The sequence below is a fragment of the Lactuca sativa genome, chromosome 7 (genome assembly GCF_002870075.4).
Source record: "Lactuca sativa cultivar Salinas chromosome 7, Lsat_Salinas_v11, whole genome shotgun sequence".
In the NCBI taxonomy this organism is placed as follows: domain Eukaryota; kingdom Viridiplantae; phylum Streptophyta; class Magnoliopsida; order Asterales; family Asteraceae; genus Lactuca; species Lactuca sativa.
The window spans coordinates 81,725,975-81,742,351 of record NC_056629.2 but is presented as its reverse complement, the minus strand read 5'-3'; the positions used below and the strand labels follow the sequence as shown (position 1 = coordinate 81,742,351).

The 16,377-nt window shown below is 33.6% G+C and overlaps 2 protein-coding genes across 2 annotated transcripts; both read left to right on the top strand.

Annotated features, from left to right (window-relative positions):
• Nucleotides 1-6,388: 6,388 nt before the first annotated feature.
• On the top strand, nucleotides 6,389-8,644 carry LOC111913981 (probable inactive purple acid phosphatase 28). Its single transcript, XM_023909712.2, has 4 exons — nucleotides 6,389-6,630; nucleotides 6,707-6,851; nucleotides 7,566-7,969; nucleotides 8,093-8,644. Exons 1-4 carry the CDS (start codon nucleotides 6,445-6,447, stop codon nucleotides 8,552-8,554), a joined length of 1,197 nt encoding a protein of 398 aa, XP_023765480.1. The 5' UTR covers nucleotides 6,389-6,444; the 3' UTR covers nucleotides 8,555-8,644.
• Nucleotides 8,645-11,258: 2,614 nt separating this feature from the next.
• LOC128127281 (uncharacterized) lies at nucleotides 11,259-12,023 on the top strand. The gene is made up of 2 exons (XM_052765732.1): nucleotides 11,259-11,512; nucleotides 11,660-12,023. Exons 1-2 carry the CDS (start codon nucleotides 11,259-11,261, stop codon nucleotides 12,021-12,023), a joined length of 618 nt encoding a protein of 205 aa, XP_052621692.1.
• The last annotated feature ends 4,354 nt before the right edge of the window (nucleotides 12,024-16,377 follow it).

Below are 16,377 nucleotides of genomic sequence, written 5' to 3'. Positions count from 1 at the left end.
GAGAGGATTCCACATTGTGGGGCATTGGAATTTATTACAGAAGGAGACATGATTTATATACTTTATTGGGAATTGATGGAAACGTTTAATTCTTGCTTATGTAGATCGATAAATATTTTACAATATGTTCTTTTAACCTTATATTAGAACCTTTTTTGGAAAAAAAAATTGCTTTTAATATTAAACTTTGAAAAAAAAAAGTTCATGTATAGCATCATACTCTTAAAAAAATGACTTTTTTGGATTTTTTTAGTTGATATGGAAAGTTATATTTTTTGTATATTGAAGCTCATTTAAACGATTGTTTTCTGGAAAAGAAAATCATTAATAGCATTAAACTTTGCAAAAAAGTTCATTAATAGCATCGTAGTTTCAAAAAATGACTTTTACATATTCTTTTTGGCTAATCTAGAATAATTTTTTTTCTACATTAGAGCTAATTAATAGGATTTTTTTGAAAACATTTTATTAATGGAAAGTACATTTTCATTTTCTTTCGCGTAATAGACCATTTATGTAAGAAAAACATTTCAAATATGGACCATTTGTGTACTTTTGTTCACATGTGAACCATTTATGTAATATATAAATTTAATCGTTAATTAGTAGGTCTTTAATATGACAATTTTCTAGGAAAAATTTGTTTTTAGTATTGAAATTTGTAAAAAAAGAAAAAGTAGAATGATAACAATATATTAATTTATTTTGTATATATATATATATATATATATATATATATATATATATATATATAAAAGTTATATTATAATATAAATTTTTAAATAAGACATAACGAGATTATCACCTTATAAAATTAAAAATAAGATAGTTCCAGTTAATTGATTCTTTATTTAAATATTTCATTATTATCTTTAAATGATTAATTATGTTCTAAAGTTTTGTTATACGAAAATTTTGTCAGATATATAAATGTAATCATGTTTTAATTTTTCAAATTATAAAAGTAATCATGGTTTATGTTTTTCATATATGAAAATCATATTACGAAAAAGAGTGTTAGCACCTACCCGTTTTAAAATGAATTTCACATATTATTTTAGTTTTTAAACAGATATTTTGACAAAATAACTATTTTTTTAGGATTAATGTATACTTATATATGAATAAGAGATAATACAAGAACAATATATTACGTGTTCTTTAAAGTATAGCATGTTCCTGCTAAGAACATATGAAAATTTGCATTCATAAATAAGTCTCATTTTTTAACCAATTTGCTAATATTTATTGCAACACACCCTCCCTGTAAACCTTAAGCCCCTAAATAGTCGTCTGAAACTTATCATCAAAAGAAACTATTTGGTATCGTTGCATCACTAATAGTCAAAATAAACTATCTAGAGATTTGGTCCAAGGTTTCTTCTATGTCCACATGAAGATGACATGTTACCATTCAAGCTGATAAGAAAACAATTTCTAATCAAATTATGTTTTGCGATGACAATCAATAAAACTTACGGAGAAACAATTCCAAATGTAGGTATTTATCTCCCAAAATCGGTTTCACGCATGGCCAACTTTATGTGGCATTGTCTAGAGGGATATCGCGTGCCAATACAAAAGTATTAGTGAACTCTGACGAACAATTCAACGACAATGAAGTTTATACATCAAATATGGTCAACAAAGAGGATATCATTACTCTGTAGGTATTTATCTTTAAGAATCGTTTGGAGGAAAGACCATTTTATATGGAGATGGCTTTAGACAAATTCTTCTAGCAATACAAAGAGGCAATTGTTCAGATACTGTGCATGTATCATATTCGTCCAAATTACGGCGTGATGTACAGTTTTACGTTTAACCATAAACATGAGATTTATTTTGGTTGTATAACTAAGATTTGGATGAGACAAAAGCATTTGATGAGTGGATTGTTTAAATTGGTGATGGTAATATTGGCGGCCCTAATGATGGTGAAACTGAAATTGAATTTTCAGAAGACGTTGTTGTTCACTCTATAGGCGACCATATTCATTCAATTGTATCCATCATTTATCTATCCTTTGAAAATCATCTTGATGATCAATCATATTTTCAAGATAAAGCTATTTTGGTCCCTACAAATGAAGAATTTGATGCTACCAATGACTACATTTTAGGATTGATGAAAGATTAAGGGAAAACATATGAGTTCAAATTCTTTACGTGATACAGATTTACCAGGTTTTTTTGAGGAATCAATTTACTATTCAGTTGTGTTGAATGATTTTAAGGCATCTATAATTTCCAACTGTAACGCCCGCAGATCCGGGCTAGTCAATTTAGAGGCAATAGGGGTCGAAAACGACTTTTCGACAAAAGATTATTTAGAATAAATAATCTTAACCAAGTTTTAGAATATGTCACAAGGTTTCCGTACATATAAAGAACACCTAAATCCGAGTTATAACGAAGAAGTTATGACCCGCCAAAGTTTTATGGCAAAATCGGCACGACACCGGGAGACGTAAATAGTGAATTTATGATGGATGACTTTTTAGCCTTAGTGATCTAAACGAAAGTCGTAGAATATGTTAAACCGAGAAAATCCATAAAAAGAACGCCCAAATCTGACTTCGTATGAGGAAGTTATGATTTTTCTAAGATTCGGCTTAGCAGTGCACGGCCCGAAACTCGAATTTTAGTTCGAGCGGTTTTTCGCTTACGCAACCTAAATGAGAGTTGAAGATCTCATTAATAGGAACTCAACGGTAAAAATATGGACGAAAACGGAGTTCGTATGAAGGAGTTACGAATTCTTGCCGGTCATTTAACAGTCTAAACGCCTCCTACTGTTAAATTTGAGATCGGTCGAGAGTTAGCCGACGAAGTCTAAATGAAAGTTGTATATTTTGATTTTACCTACGCATGGATATAAATAACGTCGAAAACGGAGCTCGTATGCGAGAGTTATGATTTTTCTAAGTTCAAAGGCTGATACGTGATAGGGGGTGACGTGGCACCACCAGAATTGGACACGTGGCACCACCAGAAGGTTACCACATGGACCAACTCGGCGAATAGGTCCCCCTACTCGGCGAGTCCATCAGATATTTTCACTATAAATAGAGGTGCCGGGCATTCCAACTTCCTCACCCCTCAACCCTCTTCTTTCTCTCTCTAAACTCTCTCTCTAAGCCTCCCTAACCCCCTAAAGCCTAGGGTAAACCCCCTAGCACCCGAAGGAAGCCCCGAGGCTCCCAGAGCCTCGAGAAAAGAGCCTTTTGGCTCTGGAACGCTGCTCCAGCGAAGCCTGGTTTTGCGAAAAACCCGCTGTAAGTGAGCTGTACCTACCCTATCTTTAGTATAGCTTATGTTTTAATATAGTAACGTTATTAGGAACTTATAATGAGTATTTGGGCTATTATTATGAGTTATATTGAGTGTTATTTAACGCCTATATAATAATAATAATAATAATAATAGCTAGACTATTAATTTGTCGCGGTTATCGTTAGACTAAACCCTAGTGGTGTTGGTACTAGGTTTTATCGAAGGAAAATCGTTTTGAGAGTATCGAAGCGCTGTCCGAGTGCTGAGTCACCACCTTTCAAGTGAGTGCATAGTCCCTTTCATCTTACACATAGATATGAAGTATTTTATATGAACTACGTGCTATGTGTGCATATTATCTGAATATTTGCTGTCTATGCTGGATGAACATTTTATACATGTTTTAAAGGATTTAAACTGTATACGTATTTTATATATACGAATATGTTGGGTATGAGATGGGTAGATGAATGATGAGAGATAGAAGATGATGTGAGTATACATTGGCAGCTATAGACTTAGTGCCTATGGGACGAACACCGGTAGCTATGGACTTAGTACCTATTAGTTGGACACTGGTAGCTATGGATTTAGTACCTGTTAGGAATTGGTAGCTATGGACTTAGTACCTATTAGTTGGACGTTGGATTTAGTACCTGTTAGGAATTGGTAGCTATGGACTTAGTACCTATTAGTTGGACGTTGGTAGCTATGGATTTAGTACCTGTTAGGAATTGGTAGCTATGGACTTAGTACCTATTGGATGAACACTGGTAGCTATGGATTTAGTACCCGATGAGTAGACTATAGCAGCTATGGAATTAGTGCTTTACGAACGAACATTGGCAGCTATGGATTTAGTGCCAGTCCTATAACCCTGGAAGTAAGGAACTTCAGAATGAACGAATGCAGGATAGATGTTAAATCCTTAAGAGTAAAGAAGATAATGGGGATGGGTAATTGGGTGGATTGTTTGATTGTTTAACATAATAATTATATTATTGTGGGTTGAAAAACCTATGTACTCACCAGGTTTCCCAACCTGACCCACTCAGTTTATTTATATCACAGGTGTTGATATGAAGTCACTTTACACTGAGAGATTTAAAGAGATGTAGATCACTAGTGTAAACAAAAGTAAGTTATGTTTATGCTTATGTTTCTGTATTAACGATGACATCCCAAACGTTTTAAGGTGAATAAAATACGTTTCTTCGAAAATGTTTTAATAACGTATTTATCGTGTTTTTCTGGGATCAAATTCCGCAACACTTTCATTAAAAGAAGTACTCTGATTTTTACAAAGCATAAACAAACCGGTCTTTTCTGACCGTGATTTTGGGGATGTCACACCAACCATAAACTTACACTAAAAATAGGTGTTCCAGTCATATTACTTTGTAATATCGACCAAACCAAATGACTATGAAATTGTACTAGATTATAGATTGTTAGGCTTGGAAGAAACGTCATTGAAGCCTGAATCATATATGATAGATTCTTTATGGAGACTACTTATATACCTTGCATGAATTTAACTCCGTCTAATGAAAGAATCTCATTCTGTTTTCAGCGGAGGCAATTCCCTATAGTAGTTTATTTTGTTATGGCCACTAACAAAAGTCAATGACAATAATTATCATATGTTGGATTATACTTGCATAAGCTTGTCTTCACTCATTTTCAGTTATATATTTTTTGTGTCTCGCGTTACAAGTGAAAAGGGATTGAAGGTACTCATATATTACAAGGAACATATATTACAAGGAAGGTTGTCCAACTATGTTTACAAAAGAGGTCATTCAACTATTATAGATATTCAAGTGTTTCTTTGTTTTTTTCAAACATTTAAATGTTAGCAGTAACGCTAAGTCTGTTTATGTTACTTTATTTTTTTATAGTGCCAACCTTTTTATACATTTACATGTACATTTTTATATGTTCCCCGCGTTTTACGCGGAGTCATAATCTAGTATTATATTATTGTCATCTTATTATATTTTCTATGTATGACAAAGGGTATTAATGTATTATATAATCTTAATGTAAGATTAAAATCTTGATTAGAAAGTAATAAAAAAAAACCAACTGTTATCAAATTAAAACCTTTGACCGTAAAGTTACATAAAACAATTATTTTCAGAAACAAAACCTCAAAAGTTATAAAAACTAATTTGCAAAATCATTTCATGAAGTGTTTGAATCTCACAAGTCTCCAATTATACCCAATGAATGGATATGCATGATCATGACTTGAACTAATTTGAAAAGTAAATGAATTACCCCCATTGTCAAAACTCATTCGCCAAATCATTAATGAAGGCAACGCATTGACGCGTGTAGTATTTCAGGCAAGTTATATGCATATGAACATGATACTTAAAATAAATACATGTTGTTCTTGTCCGTGGTTATAAACATGCTATTCAATAGGCATGATATTGTAATAAAATATTAATGTTATCGTTTTTCTAAGCCTTTGTTAGTTTTGTTCCGAGTAAGGTCAAATGAATTGACTAAACATGAACAATGGCTTATTTATGTTCCTTTGTTAAGTTTAATCAAACAAATGAATGTGAATACATAAACGATCTAATATTCTTGTCTGTGTTTGTTGACTATGATGATAACCAAACACACATAATGAACATGTATATATATAAGCATCCATATCCAACACTGTATGTAAATAAAAATATGATTATACATAAAATCCTACAATACAAAACATTCAAAAATGCATAAATACTTTAAAAAATAAAGTTTAAGTGTTATCGTCATTTTCCAAACATTATCTTCAAATGCTAAAATACAATATAATAATTGAACATAAATGAACGAAAATAAACGAATATTCATAATAATCGTTAATGAACACATATAAATGAAGGCAAATAACTATTGTTCGTCTTTGTTTGTTTAATTAATCAAAATATATTGTTTATATATAAGCGATCTTTCCATATGTACGAGTATATGACTAATTAAAATTAAATGAATCCTAGCTTTAAGGGACTCATTTTGTCTTGTTCATTAGTCAGAGGACTTAGATGAAGTTTCCTTAATTTGATTGACCAAAAATGCTAATTCTATTTTCGCCCTTCTGACAAAGCAAAAGTCCCCATGAACACTCTCCCACTCTGACTTTTCCAGACACGCACACAAACGATGCAATCGAGCCAAACATGGATTCAAGCCTTGTTCTACCTTGCTCTCATCACAGTTTCACTATATTTTCTTCAGTTTTATATTCTATCGGATAGATTAATGGTGTCGCATCACAAAGTTACTCTCAAGAAACATCCTAATCTCCCTCTAAGGTTCAATTCCGACGGCACTTTTAAGATCCTTCAGGTTAACTTTCAAATTCAAGTCAGAGTTTTAAAGTTCTGTTAGGGAATGAAAATAATTGGCCGTATGTGTTGATTAGGTTGCTGATATGCATTATGGAACTGGATTGACTCGGTGTAGAGATGTTTTGACCTCCGAGTTTGAATGGTGCTCTGATCTTAACACTACTTTATTTCTAAAGCGGATGATTGATGCCGAGAAGCCTGATTTTATTGCTTTTACAGGTGGATTTCGTTTTCGAGATTATGTTTTTATCATTTTCTTGTGAGGTTTTAATTTGGAAGAATTAAAATTACATCGTTTATCAATGCAAAATAGACTGTTAATCTCGTGAGTTAGTGAAGTTATGATCTCAGATAGGATAAACTCTGCATAACTGAAGAAATTTGCTTTAGTTTTTACACCTTTTTCCATGAGAAAGAATCTACACGTTGACTTTAGAAAGCCCTTGTAATAAGTAGAAATTTGGCAACATAATCTGGTTTGTTATAGTGAAATATTAATTTTAAGATCATCACAAATGGTTTCTGCTTATTGTTCACATTCAAATGCAGTTATGAAATTATAACACTTTCTTGTTTGGAAAGATTGAGTTAGATTTACTTGTTTTTCCTAGTATCAAGAATCATAATTGATGCTATTGACGCAGTCTACAAGATTCATAGCTCAGATAGTTGACAAATATAGAAATAGTTTACTTAAAATATGTCATTTTTCATGTGTAATTTAGCACACAGTCTGATGCAAACACAAAAAAGGGATTGAATTTATATGGCTTAATTTAGCTTTTCCCCAAATGCCAATTAATTACCAAAATAAATGTTGATCAGACTTCAGAGAGTGTTGTATATAACTAAATTTAGCTTTCTTTTATTCCCATTATATATAGTTATATACACAGATATCTTCAGCTGATTTTGTGTAGTTTTGGAAACTAGGGGACAACATATTCGGGTCAAGTACAAACGATGCAGCAGAATCTTTATTCAAAGCTTTTGGTCCAGCCATGGCTGCCCGACTTCCTTGGGCAGCAGTTTTGGGCAACCATGATCAGGAGTCAACTATGACTCGTGAAGAATTAATGTCATTCATCTCCCTCATGGACTATTCCCTTTCACAACCAAACCCATTGGACCCCACTAAACAACAAGTTACAACAAACATCGATGGGTTCGGGAATTATGATCTGAGAGTACGGGGTCCACCCGGGTCCCACCTAGCCAACCAAACCATCCTCAATCTCTTCTTTTTAGACAGTGGAGACCGAGCTGTGGTTGATGGTTTTAAAACTTATGGATGGATCAAGGAGTCTCAACTTAGTTGGCTGCGTGGTGCTTCTAAGGTATTTATAACAACATACTTTGATTTCTCGTATTACAAAACCCAAATATAACAATCTCATGATCGAGTGGATTTTCACTGTTAGATTTAGATTTGATTAACTTGTTGCAGGTGTCGCTAACAGGAACATAATCAAGAAAAGTATGAATCAGAAGTTTCAACATCTCCAATTCCATCACTAGCATTCTTCCATATCCCCATCCCTGAAATCCGTTCCGGGCAGTTCCGGGAAATTTTCGGGCAGTATTCTGAACACGTAGCCTGTTCTATGGTGAACTCTGGAGTATTGAAGACACTTGTGTCAATGGGAGATGTGAAGGCGGTTTTTATAGGCCATGACCATTTGAATGATTTTTGTGGGAATTTAGATGGTGTATGGTTTTGTTATGGTGGTGGGTTTGGGTATCATGGTTATGGTAGGGCCGGGTGGCCTAGAAGAGGTAGGGTTATACTTGCTGAATTGAAAAAGGGGAAGAGTGAATGGATGGGAGTTGGAAGTATTAAGACATGGAAACGTATTGATGACAAAAAGTTGACGAAATTTGATGAGCAGATCTTGTGGACATCAAGTGGACATCCATTTTGATATGGATTTTGTATATGAACAATGTTTGTATAATGACACGTTTGCTTGAGACATTTAATGTGAATGACATGGTCACCATTACAAAACCAATTTTCCAAAAGAAAAAAAAAATACGAACTGCTAGTAGATACAAGTAAGAAATACAGAGGAAGTATTACTCTTTGTAGTTGGGTGTACAATCCACTTGTGAAGGAATGTACAACTGACTAATGCATGGTACTCACAAAAGAAAAATAAAAGAGGAAAAAGAAGGTTACACCTTGTACGTCTTGCACTCAAAATGGTTTTCTTTCGATGGAATATTATTATTCCAAGATAGATAGAGAGCTTTATATAGGCTAACAAGTACAAGAAATCAGGAAAAGATATCTCTACTCCCTAAGCATTTCAATTATCCTTGTATCAATTTAATGAGTTTATTGAACCCATTTTTTTCTTTCTTACAATAAATAAATATCAAGTGAAAATACACGAAATGATAAACAAGTTTACAAGAGTACAAAACCCATGTAAACAATCAGCTGGGATTAAGTGATTAAGACGATCCCAGTTGGACCGAATGAGATAAAGTTCAATGGAATATTTATAGAGTTTCATCCATTAAATGACATCTAGATTTGTCATATCATTCAACTCTCTCATTGAACTCACTGTTATAGATACTCTTAGATTCTTATCTAATTTCATCAAACAAAACTTGTCATGTGCTTGTTTGAATTTACAAATATTTTTTTAATATATGCATGTCACTTATATAATTTAATTAAGAAAACATAAAATTATAAATTTTACAACATGATTAATAACTTATTTTAGGGTGTTTATCGTATGCATGAGTACTATGTCTAGTTGGTTGTTGGTACTTGGGAATATCTCGGTCACATTTTCAATTAAGCGGCGAACAATAACGCATACGTTGTTTGTTAGGTTTTGAAAGTGGATCGGCATGACTTTTTCTAAAAAGCTTATTCTTTGAAGAAGGACGGCCACAAGTATTTTGGTAACAACAGCTTCGTGTAACGATGTTGTTAATAGCGTGATTATGTTCTTTAATTGTCGTATATAACTAAACTTACCAGTTGGTTGTGTTTTGAATTGTTCCTTATGCATGTTTACCTTGGCTTCACAACCAAAATCATCATCTTCCAATGATGTGCACGAAAAAAAAAAATCAAGCTTCCTCCAAAACTTGTCAATTGAATTAAGATGTATAGGAATACCTTTATTAAGAAGTATGGCTTGTTCATGCACACAAGACAATACATAACTTATACGTACTTGGAAACCACACTTTTTAGCAAGTAACCCAACATCTTTGGAGCGCTTATATTCTTTGAAAGTTATATAAGTGCTTAAATTGAAACAAAAGTGTTGAGTTTCTGAAAATGTTAACATGACGAACCAATGCTTAATATGAATTCTACTTTCCTCAATACTTGCATTGGTACCTATTTCTTGCGATTGAACCATGTCATGAATACGCAACAAAGATTTCATGAAATCGAATTTTGATGCGATGACATATTGTTTTCATTTGGCATGTTGATTTTCCACTCTATTAGTTGTGTGATTGTCAAAGTTAAGAAATTTATCAATCAAAACAGATACATACATTTCATTATATGGTTTCAACCACACTTTCTTTAAATATCTCAAGACGTCTGAAACAAGATACAAATTACTTTTTTAGTAAAGATATATAAAACATTGATGTTTTCAAATATATTAAAGATGCATGGACAATCGAGCATCAATGTTTCCATCTAGGCCAAGTTGATCTTGTATGCTTCCTTTGTGTCCAATTGAATCAATATAGTCCACAATTTGTAAAAAGCATCAGAAATTTTCTTCAAACTTAAATTTTGTTTCCATTTCTTCATAATACTTGTATATATATGACATCTACAAAGTAAACATTTAGCCTCTGAAAACACAATTTTGTCTGCTTTAATGAGAGTCATTTCCCTATTTGTTACAATAACACATGGTGCCAAACAGTTGTCCATAATCAATTTTAGACAATTTAATGCCCAAGTATAGTTGCATTCGCTTTTCTTATGCATATAAACAAATGCAATTGCAAATGTCATATTTGTTGGAGTTACACCAACAATCTCTAGTAGATGCATATCATGTTGGTGATTTTATGTCATCAAATATTATTTAAATGTAATATGATTAAATTTGTTGACCAAAAGTGATCTTGTTGAATATTGAACAAGTTAGGATGGTGTAGGAGTGCACACTTGTTCAAGTTTTTCAAGATTCAAAGTACATTGTTATTTAGGGGCAAAGCCCCTAAACGAACGGGGGTCCGGGGGCAGCGCCACTGGGAGCGGGGTCCCATGGGCGGCAGCCCCTGACGGGGTCCAAGGGGCAGAGCCCCTGGCTGGGATCGAAAGTTGACCCTTTTTTCCTTGAGATCTGTTTAATGACAGTTTGGTAGTTTTATGACAGTTTGTAACTGTCGGTTGACAGTTTTCAGACAGGAATTATATATTCGTTTTTTGGTCATTTTTCTGGTACATCTTGAAGAACATTTTCATATACATTCTCATATTTCATTCTCTGAATTTTATCTAATTGAGTGTTCGATCTGTACCATCGAAATACTTCAATTTGATAGTGAATCACGACTTTCAGAGATTCCAAGCAATCTATCCATCCCTTTTTTCTCTAACAAAAATTGAAGTATTTTGTAATCATGGCAAGTGGTGATTCTATGAAGGATATGACAAGCAATTTTGACAAATTGAACAAGTTTGAAGGGCAAGATTTCCGTAGATGGCAGAAGAAGATGCACTTTCTCCTTACCACTCTGAAAGTGGTGTATGTTCTGAGTACACCCATGTCAGTCTTACCAGAATCTGTTGAAGATGAACCTTTGGAGGCAACAAAAAGGAGATCAAAGTGGGAAAATGATGATTACATATGTCGTGGTCATATTCTCAATGGTACGTCTGACTCTCTTTTTGATATCTATCAAAATTTCGAATCCGCAAAAGAACTTTGGGATTCTCTTGAATCCAAATACATGGTTGAAGATGCTTCTAGCAAGAAGTTTCTTGTTAGTAACTTTATGGGTTACAAGATGATTGAATCCAGGCCTGTTATGGAACAATTCCATGAAATGTTAAAGATCCTAGGACAGTTTGCTCAACACAATCTGAAAATGGATGAAGCCATTGTTGTGGCTGTGATAATTGACAAACTGCCCCCTTCCTGGAAAGATTTTAAACATAATCTAAAACATAACAAAGAGGAATTAACTTTGAATCAACTTGGAAGTCATTTACGGATTGAAGAGTCGTTAAGGACTCAAGAACCTGATAACAATCTTAAAGGCAAGAACCAAGTTGGTTCCTCTTCTGTGAACATGGTGGAAGGAGAAAGTTCAAAGAATCCCAAGAAGTCTAATGGAAAAAGGAAGTTTAAAGGAAAGGATGACAAGTCTTCCAACAAAGGCTAAGTTGATTTGTTGGAATTGTAACAAACCGGGTCATTTCAAGAAAGATTGTCGTCTTCGCAAAGTGAATAAGGATGGTGCTGGACCAAGTGGATCCAAGGATCCAGAAAAGCAACAAGGTCAGATATCTGTTTCATTGCAGAATTCTAAATATATTCAGAATTATATTTCTGTGATTTCTGAAGCATTTTATGTGTAGGATGATAAAGTTGCATGGTGGGTTGATTCAGGAGCAACAAGTCATGTTTGCAAAGATCTATATTGGTTCAAGGACTTTCAACCAATTGAAGATGGATCTGTTGTGAAGATGGGAAATGTTGCAACTGAACCAATTAAGGGCATAGGATCTGTTTTACTTACTTTTACTTCTGGGAAATTTTTGTGTTTGAACAATGTTTTATATGTTCCAGGGATTCGTAAGAATCTCGTGTCTGAAATCGTATTAAATAATTCTGGTTACAAACAAGTGTTAGAAAGTGACAAGTATATCTTGTCAAGACATGGTTCTTTTATGGGATTTGGCTATATATGTAATGGAATGATTAGACTTAATATTAATTATCCTTCTAGTGATAATTCTGTTTGCATGGCTTCTAGTAATACTAGCAATAATTTTCATAAATCTAAATAATGGCATGCTAGACTAGGACACATTAATTACAAGAGATTAAAAGACATGTCTAAAATGAGTTTAATTCCTGCTTTTAATATGCAAAATAATGAAAAATGTAAAACATGCATGCTAACTAAAATCACTAGACAACCTTTCAAAGATGTTGTTAGGGAAAGCAAGGTGTTGGATCTTATACATAGTGATTTATGTGATTTCCATGCAACACCTTCCCTTGGAAACAAGAAGTATGTTGTTACTTTTATTGATGATGCATTTAGATATTTTTATATCTATTTGCTACATTCTAAGGATGAAGCACTTGATAAATTTAAAATTTATAAACAACAAGTTGAGCTTCATAAAAATGAATTAATAAAAGTATTGCGTACTGATAGAGGTGGTGAGTATTATGATCCAGTTTATTTTGAATCAACTGGAATAATACATCAAACCACAGCTCCATATACACCACAACAAAATGGTGTAGCTGAAAGGAAGAATAGGACTTTAAAAGAAATGGTTAATTCCATGTTGTCATATTCTGGTTTAAGTGAAGGGTTTTGGGGTGAGGCAATGTTAACTGCATGTTACATCTTGAATAGAACTCCAAATAAAAGGAGTAAGAATACTCCTTATGAACTTTGGTGTAAAAAGGTACCAAATTTGAGTTATCTCAAAATTTGGGGTTGTAGAGCAAGTTGTAAGGCTCACTGAACCCAAAAGGAAAACATTGGGTGAGAGAGGTATAGATTGTATCTTTATTGGATATGTTGAGCATTCCAAAGCTTATAGATTCTATGTTTTAGAATCTAATGACTCTGTGTCTATAAACACAGTGATAGAGTCAAGAGATGCTATCTTTGATGAAGAAAGATTTACATCTATACCTAGACCAAGGGACATGATTCATCAATCTTCCAACAAGATTATTACTCAAGATGAAGATGTTTCTGGTGGTGCAACTTCTGTACCTGAACCTAGGAAAAGCACCAGAGCTAGAAAAGCTAAGTCTTTTGGATCTGATTTTCAACTATATTTAGTTGAAGGAACAAGGAATGAAACTATTTCTCAACATCAATATTGTTTTAATATTGAAGAGGATCCAAAGACTTTCAGTGAAGCTATGGCTTCTAGGGATGTTCATTTCTAGAAAGAGGCAATTCATGATGAGATTGATTCTATTATGCATAACAATATTTGGGTATTGGCTAATTTACCTCCTGGTTGCAAGGCATTAGGATGTAAATGGATCATCAAAATAAAAATGAAGGTGGATGGCATAATTGATAAGTATAAAGCCAGATTGGTTATCCAAGGCTTTAGACAAAAGGAAGGCCTTGATTTCTTTGATACTTATGCTCCTGTTGCCAGAATTTCTACTATTAGATTATTATTAGCTCTTGCAGCTATACATAATCTTGTGATTCACCAAATGGATGTGAAAATTGCATTCTTGAATGGTGACTTGGATGAGGAAATATACATGAAACAACCTGAAGGGTTTGTGATGCCTGGAAATGAACACAAAGTGTGCAAGTTGAAGAAATCATTATATGGTTTGAAACAAGCACCAAAACAATGGCATCAAAAGTTTGATGATGTTGTCTTGTCTAATGGTTTTACATTAAACCAAGCTGACAAGTGTGTATATAGCAAATTTGATACTTCTAGTAAAGGAGTCATGATTTGTTTATATGTGGATGATATGTTAATTTTTGGTACTGATTTAGAAGAAGTTAATAAAACCAAGAAATTCTTATCATCCAGTTTTGAAATGAAAGACCTGGGGGAGGCTGAGGTAATTCTTGGTATAAGAATTAAACAAGGAAACAATGGGATTTCAATTTCTCAATCTCATTACATTGAGAAGATATTGAAAAAGTTTAACTTTGAGAATTTTTCTCCTGTTAGCACTCCTATAGATCCTAGTCTCAAGCTTTTGCCAAATAAAGGATCTTCAGTATCTCAACTTGAATATTCTAGGGCTATTGGTTGTCTAATGTATGCCATGATTAGTACTAGGCCTGATATAGCATATGCTGTGGGAAGGCTTAGTAGATATACTAGTAATCATAGTTCACATCATTGGCAAGTTGTGAGTAGAGTATTCAAGTACTTGAAAGGGACCATTAATTATAGTTTAACTTATAGTGGATATCCTTCTGTTTTGGAAGGTTATTCAGATGCCAGCTAGATTAACAACTTAGAGGATCACTCCTCTACAAGTGGTTGGGTGTTTCTTCTTGGAGGAGGTGTCATTTCTTGGGCATCTAAGAAACAAACTTGTATTACTAACTCAACCATGGAGTCTGAGTTTGTTGCATTGTCTACTATTGGTAAAGAAGCTGAGTGGTTAAGGAATTTGATTTATGAAATTCCATTGTGGCCCAAACCGATATCTACCATTTCTATCAGATGTGATAGTGCCGCAACCTTGGCTAAGGCTTATAGTCAAGTGTACAATGGAAAGTCTAGACATTTAGGTGTTAGACATAGCATGATTCATGAGCTAATCATGACTGGTGTGATATCTGTGGAGTTTGTAAGAACTCAGTTGAATTTAGCCGATCATCTAACCAAAGGGTTAGCAAGAGATCTTGTGCACAAGGCGGCTATAGGGATGGGTTTAAAGTCCACTTAAAATCTTTTATATTAAGATACCCAATTACCATCTAATGCAATATTAGATGTTGAATTCAATGTGGAAAGCTTGATACTTGAAGATTGGAACACAATTTTATGATCATCCTAAGGTATGTGTTCAGTACTGCAAGTTAAGGAGGTTGAAAATTTATTTCTTAATAGTTCTTCGAAAAATTGCATTTGCAGGTGCAAGAATAAAAGAACTACTTATATAAGAATGAAGTTTAGCTGCTTCAAAAAGTTGGGACTTGGCTTTGATATGCTTATTGAAGGATGGGACACAAGCTAGTAAAATATAGTGTCAAGTTAGAAATTATGAGAATGTAAACTGGTTTGTGTATTATCTTCATGTATTCACTTTGAATAGAAAGGGTTCGATCCTTAGAGACACCCTGATATTCGAATATTTAGATTGAGTAATATACTAATATGAAATTCAATCGTTTACGACATTTCATTTATGCATCAGTTTGTTGTTGTTTGTGTTTGTTTTAAGTTTAATAAGGATTACACTTAAATGGGGAGGGTTGTTGGTGATTTTATGTCATCAAATTATTATTTAAGGGTAATAGGATTAAATTTTGTTGACCAAAAGTGATATTGTTGAATATTAAACAAGTTAGGATGGTGTAAGAGTGCATACTTGTTCAAGTTTTTCAAGATTCAAAGTACATTGTTATTTAAGGGCGAAGTCCCTAAACGAACGGGGGTCCGGGAGCAGCGCCCCTGGCGGGGTCCAAGGGGCAGAGCCCCTGGCTGGGATCGAAAGTTGACCCTTTTTTCCTTGAGATCCGTTTAATGACAGTTTGGTAGTTTTATGACAGTTTGTAACTGTCGGTTGACAGTTTTCAGACAGGAATTATATATCCGTTTTTTGGTCATTTTTCTGGTACATCTTAAAGAACATTTTCATATACATTCTCATATTTCATTCTCTGAATTTTATCCAATTGAGTGTTCGATCTGTACCATCGAAATACTTCAATTTGATAGTGAATCACGACTTTCAGAGATTCCAGGCAATCTATTCATCCCCTTTTTCTCTAACATATCATACCTATTTGTTTTATATGTTGTGTCTATCAACATCGCGTGTGGAAA

Coding starts and splice junctions, on each gene's coding strand:
- LOC111913981 (XM_023909712.2), top strand. CDS start 6,445: ATGCAATCGAGCCAAACATGGATTCAAGCCTTGTTCTACCTTGCTCTC. Junction 6,631..6,706: donor GCACTTTTAAGATCCTTCAG/GTTAACTTTCAA, acceptor TGTGTTGATTAG/GTTGCTGATATGCATTATGG. Junction 7,970..8,092: donor GGCTGCGTGGTGCTTCTAAG/GTATTTATAACA, acceptor TGTCGCTAACAG/GAACATAATCAAGAAAAGTA.
- LOC128127281 (XM_052765732.1), top strand. CDS start 11,259: ATGGCAAGTGGTGATTCTATGAAGGATATGACAAGCAATTTTGACAAA. Junction 11,513..11,659: donor GGTCATATTCTCAATGGTAC/GTCTGACTCTCT, acceptor GATTGAATCCAG/GCCTGTTATGGAACAATTCC.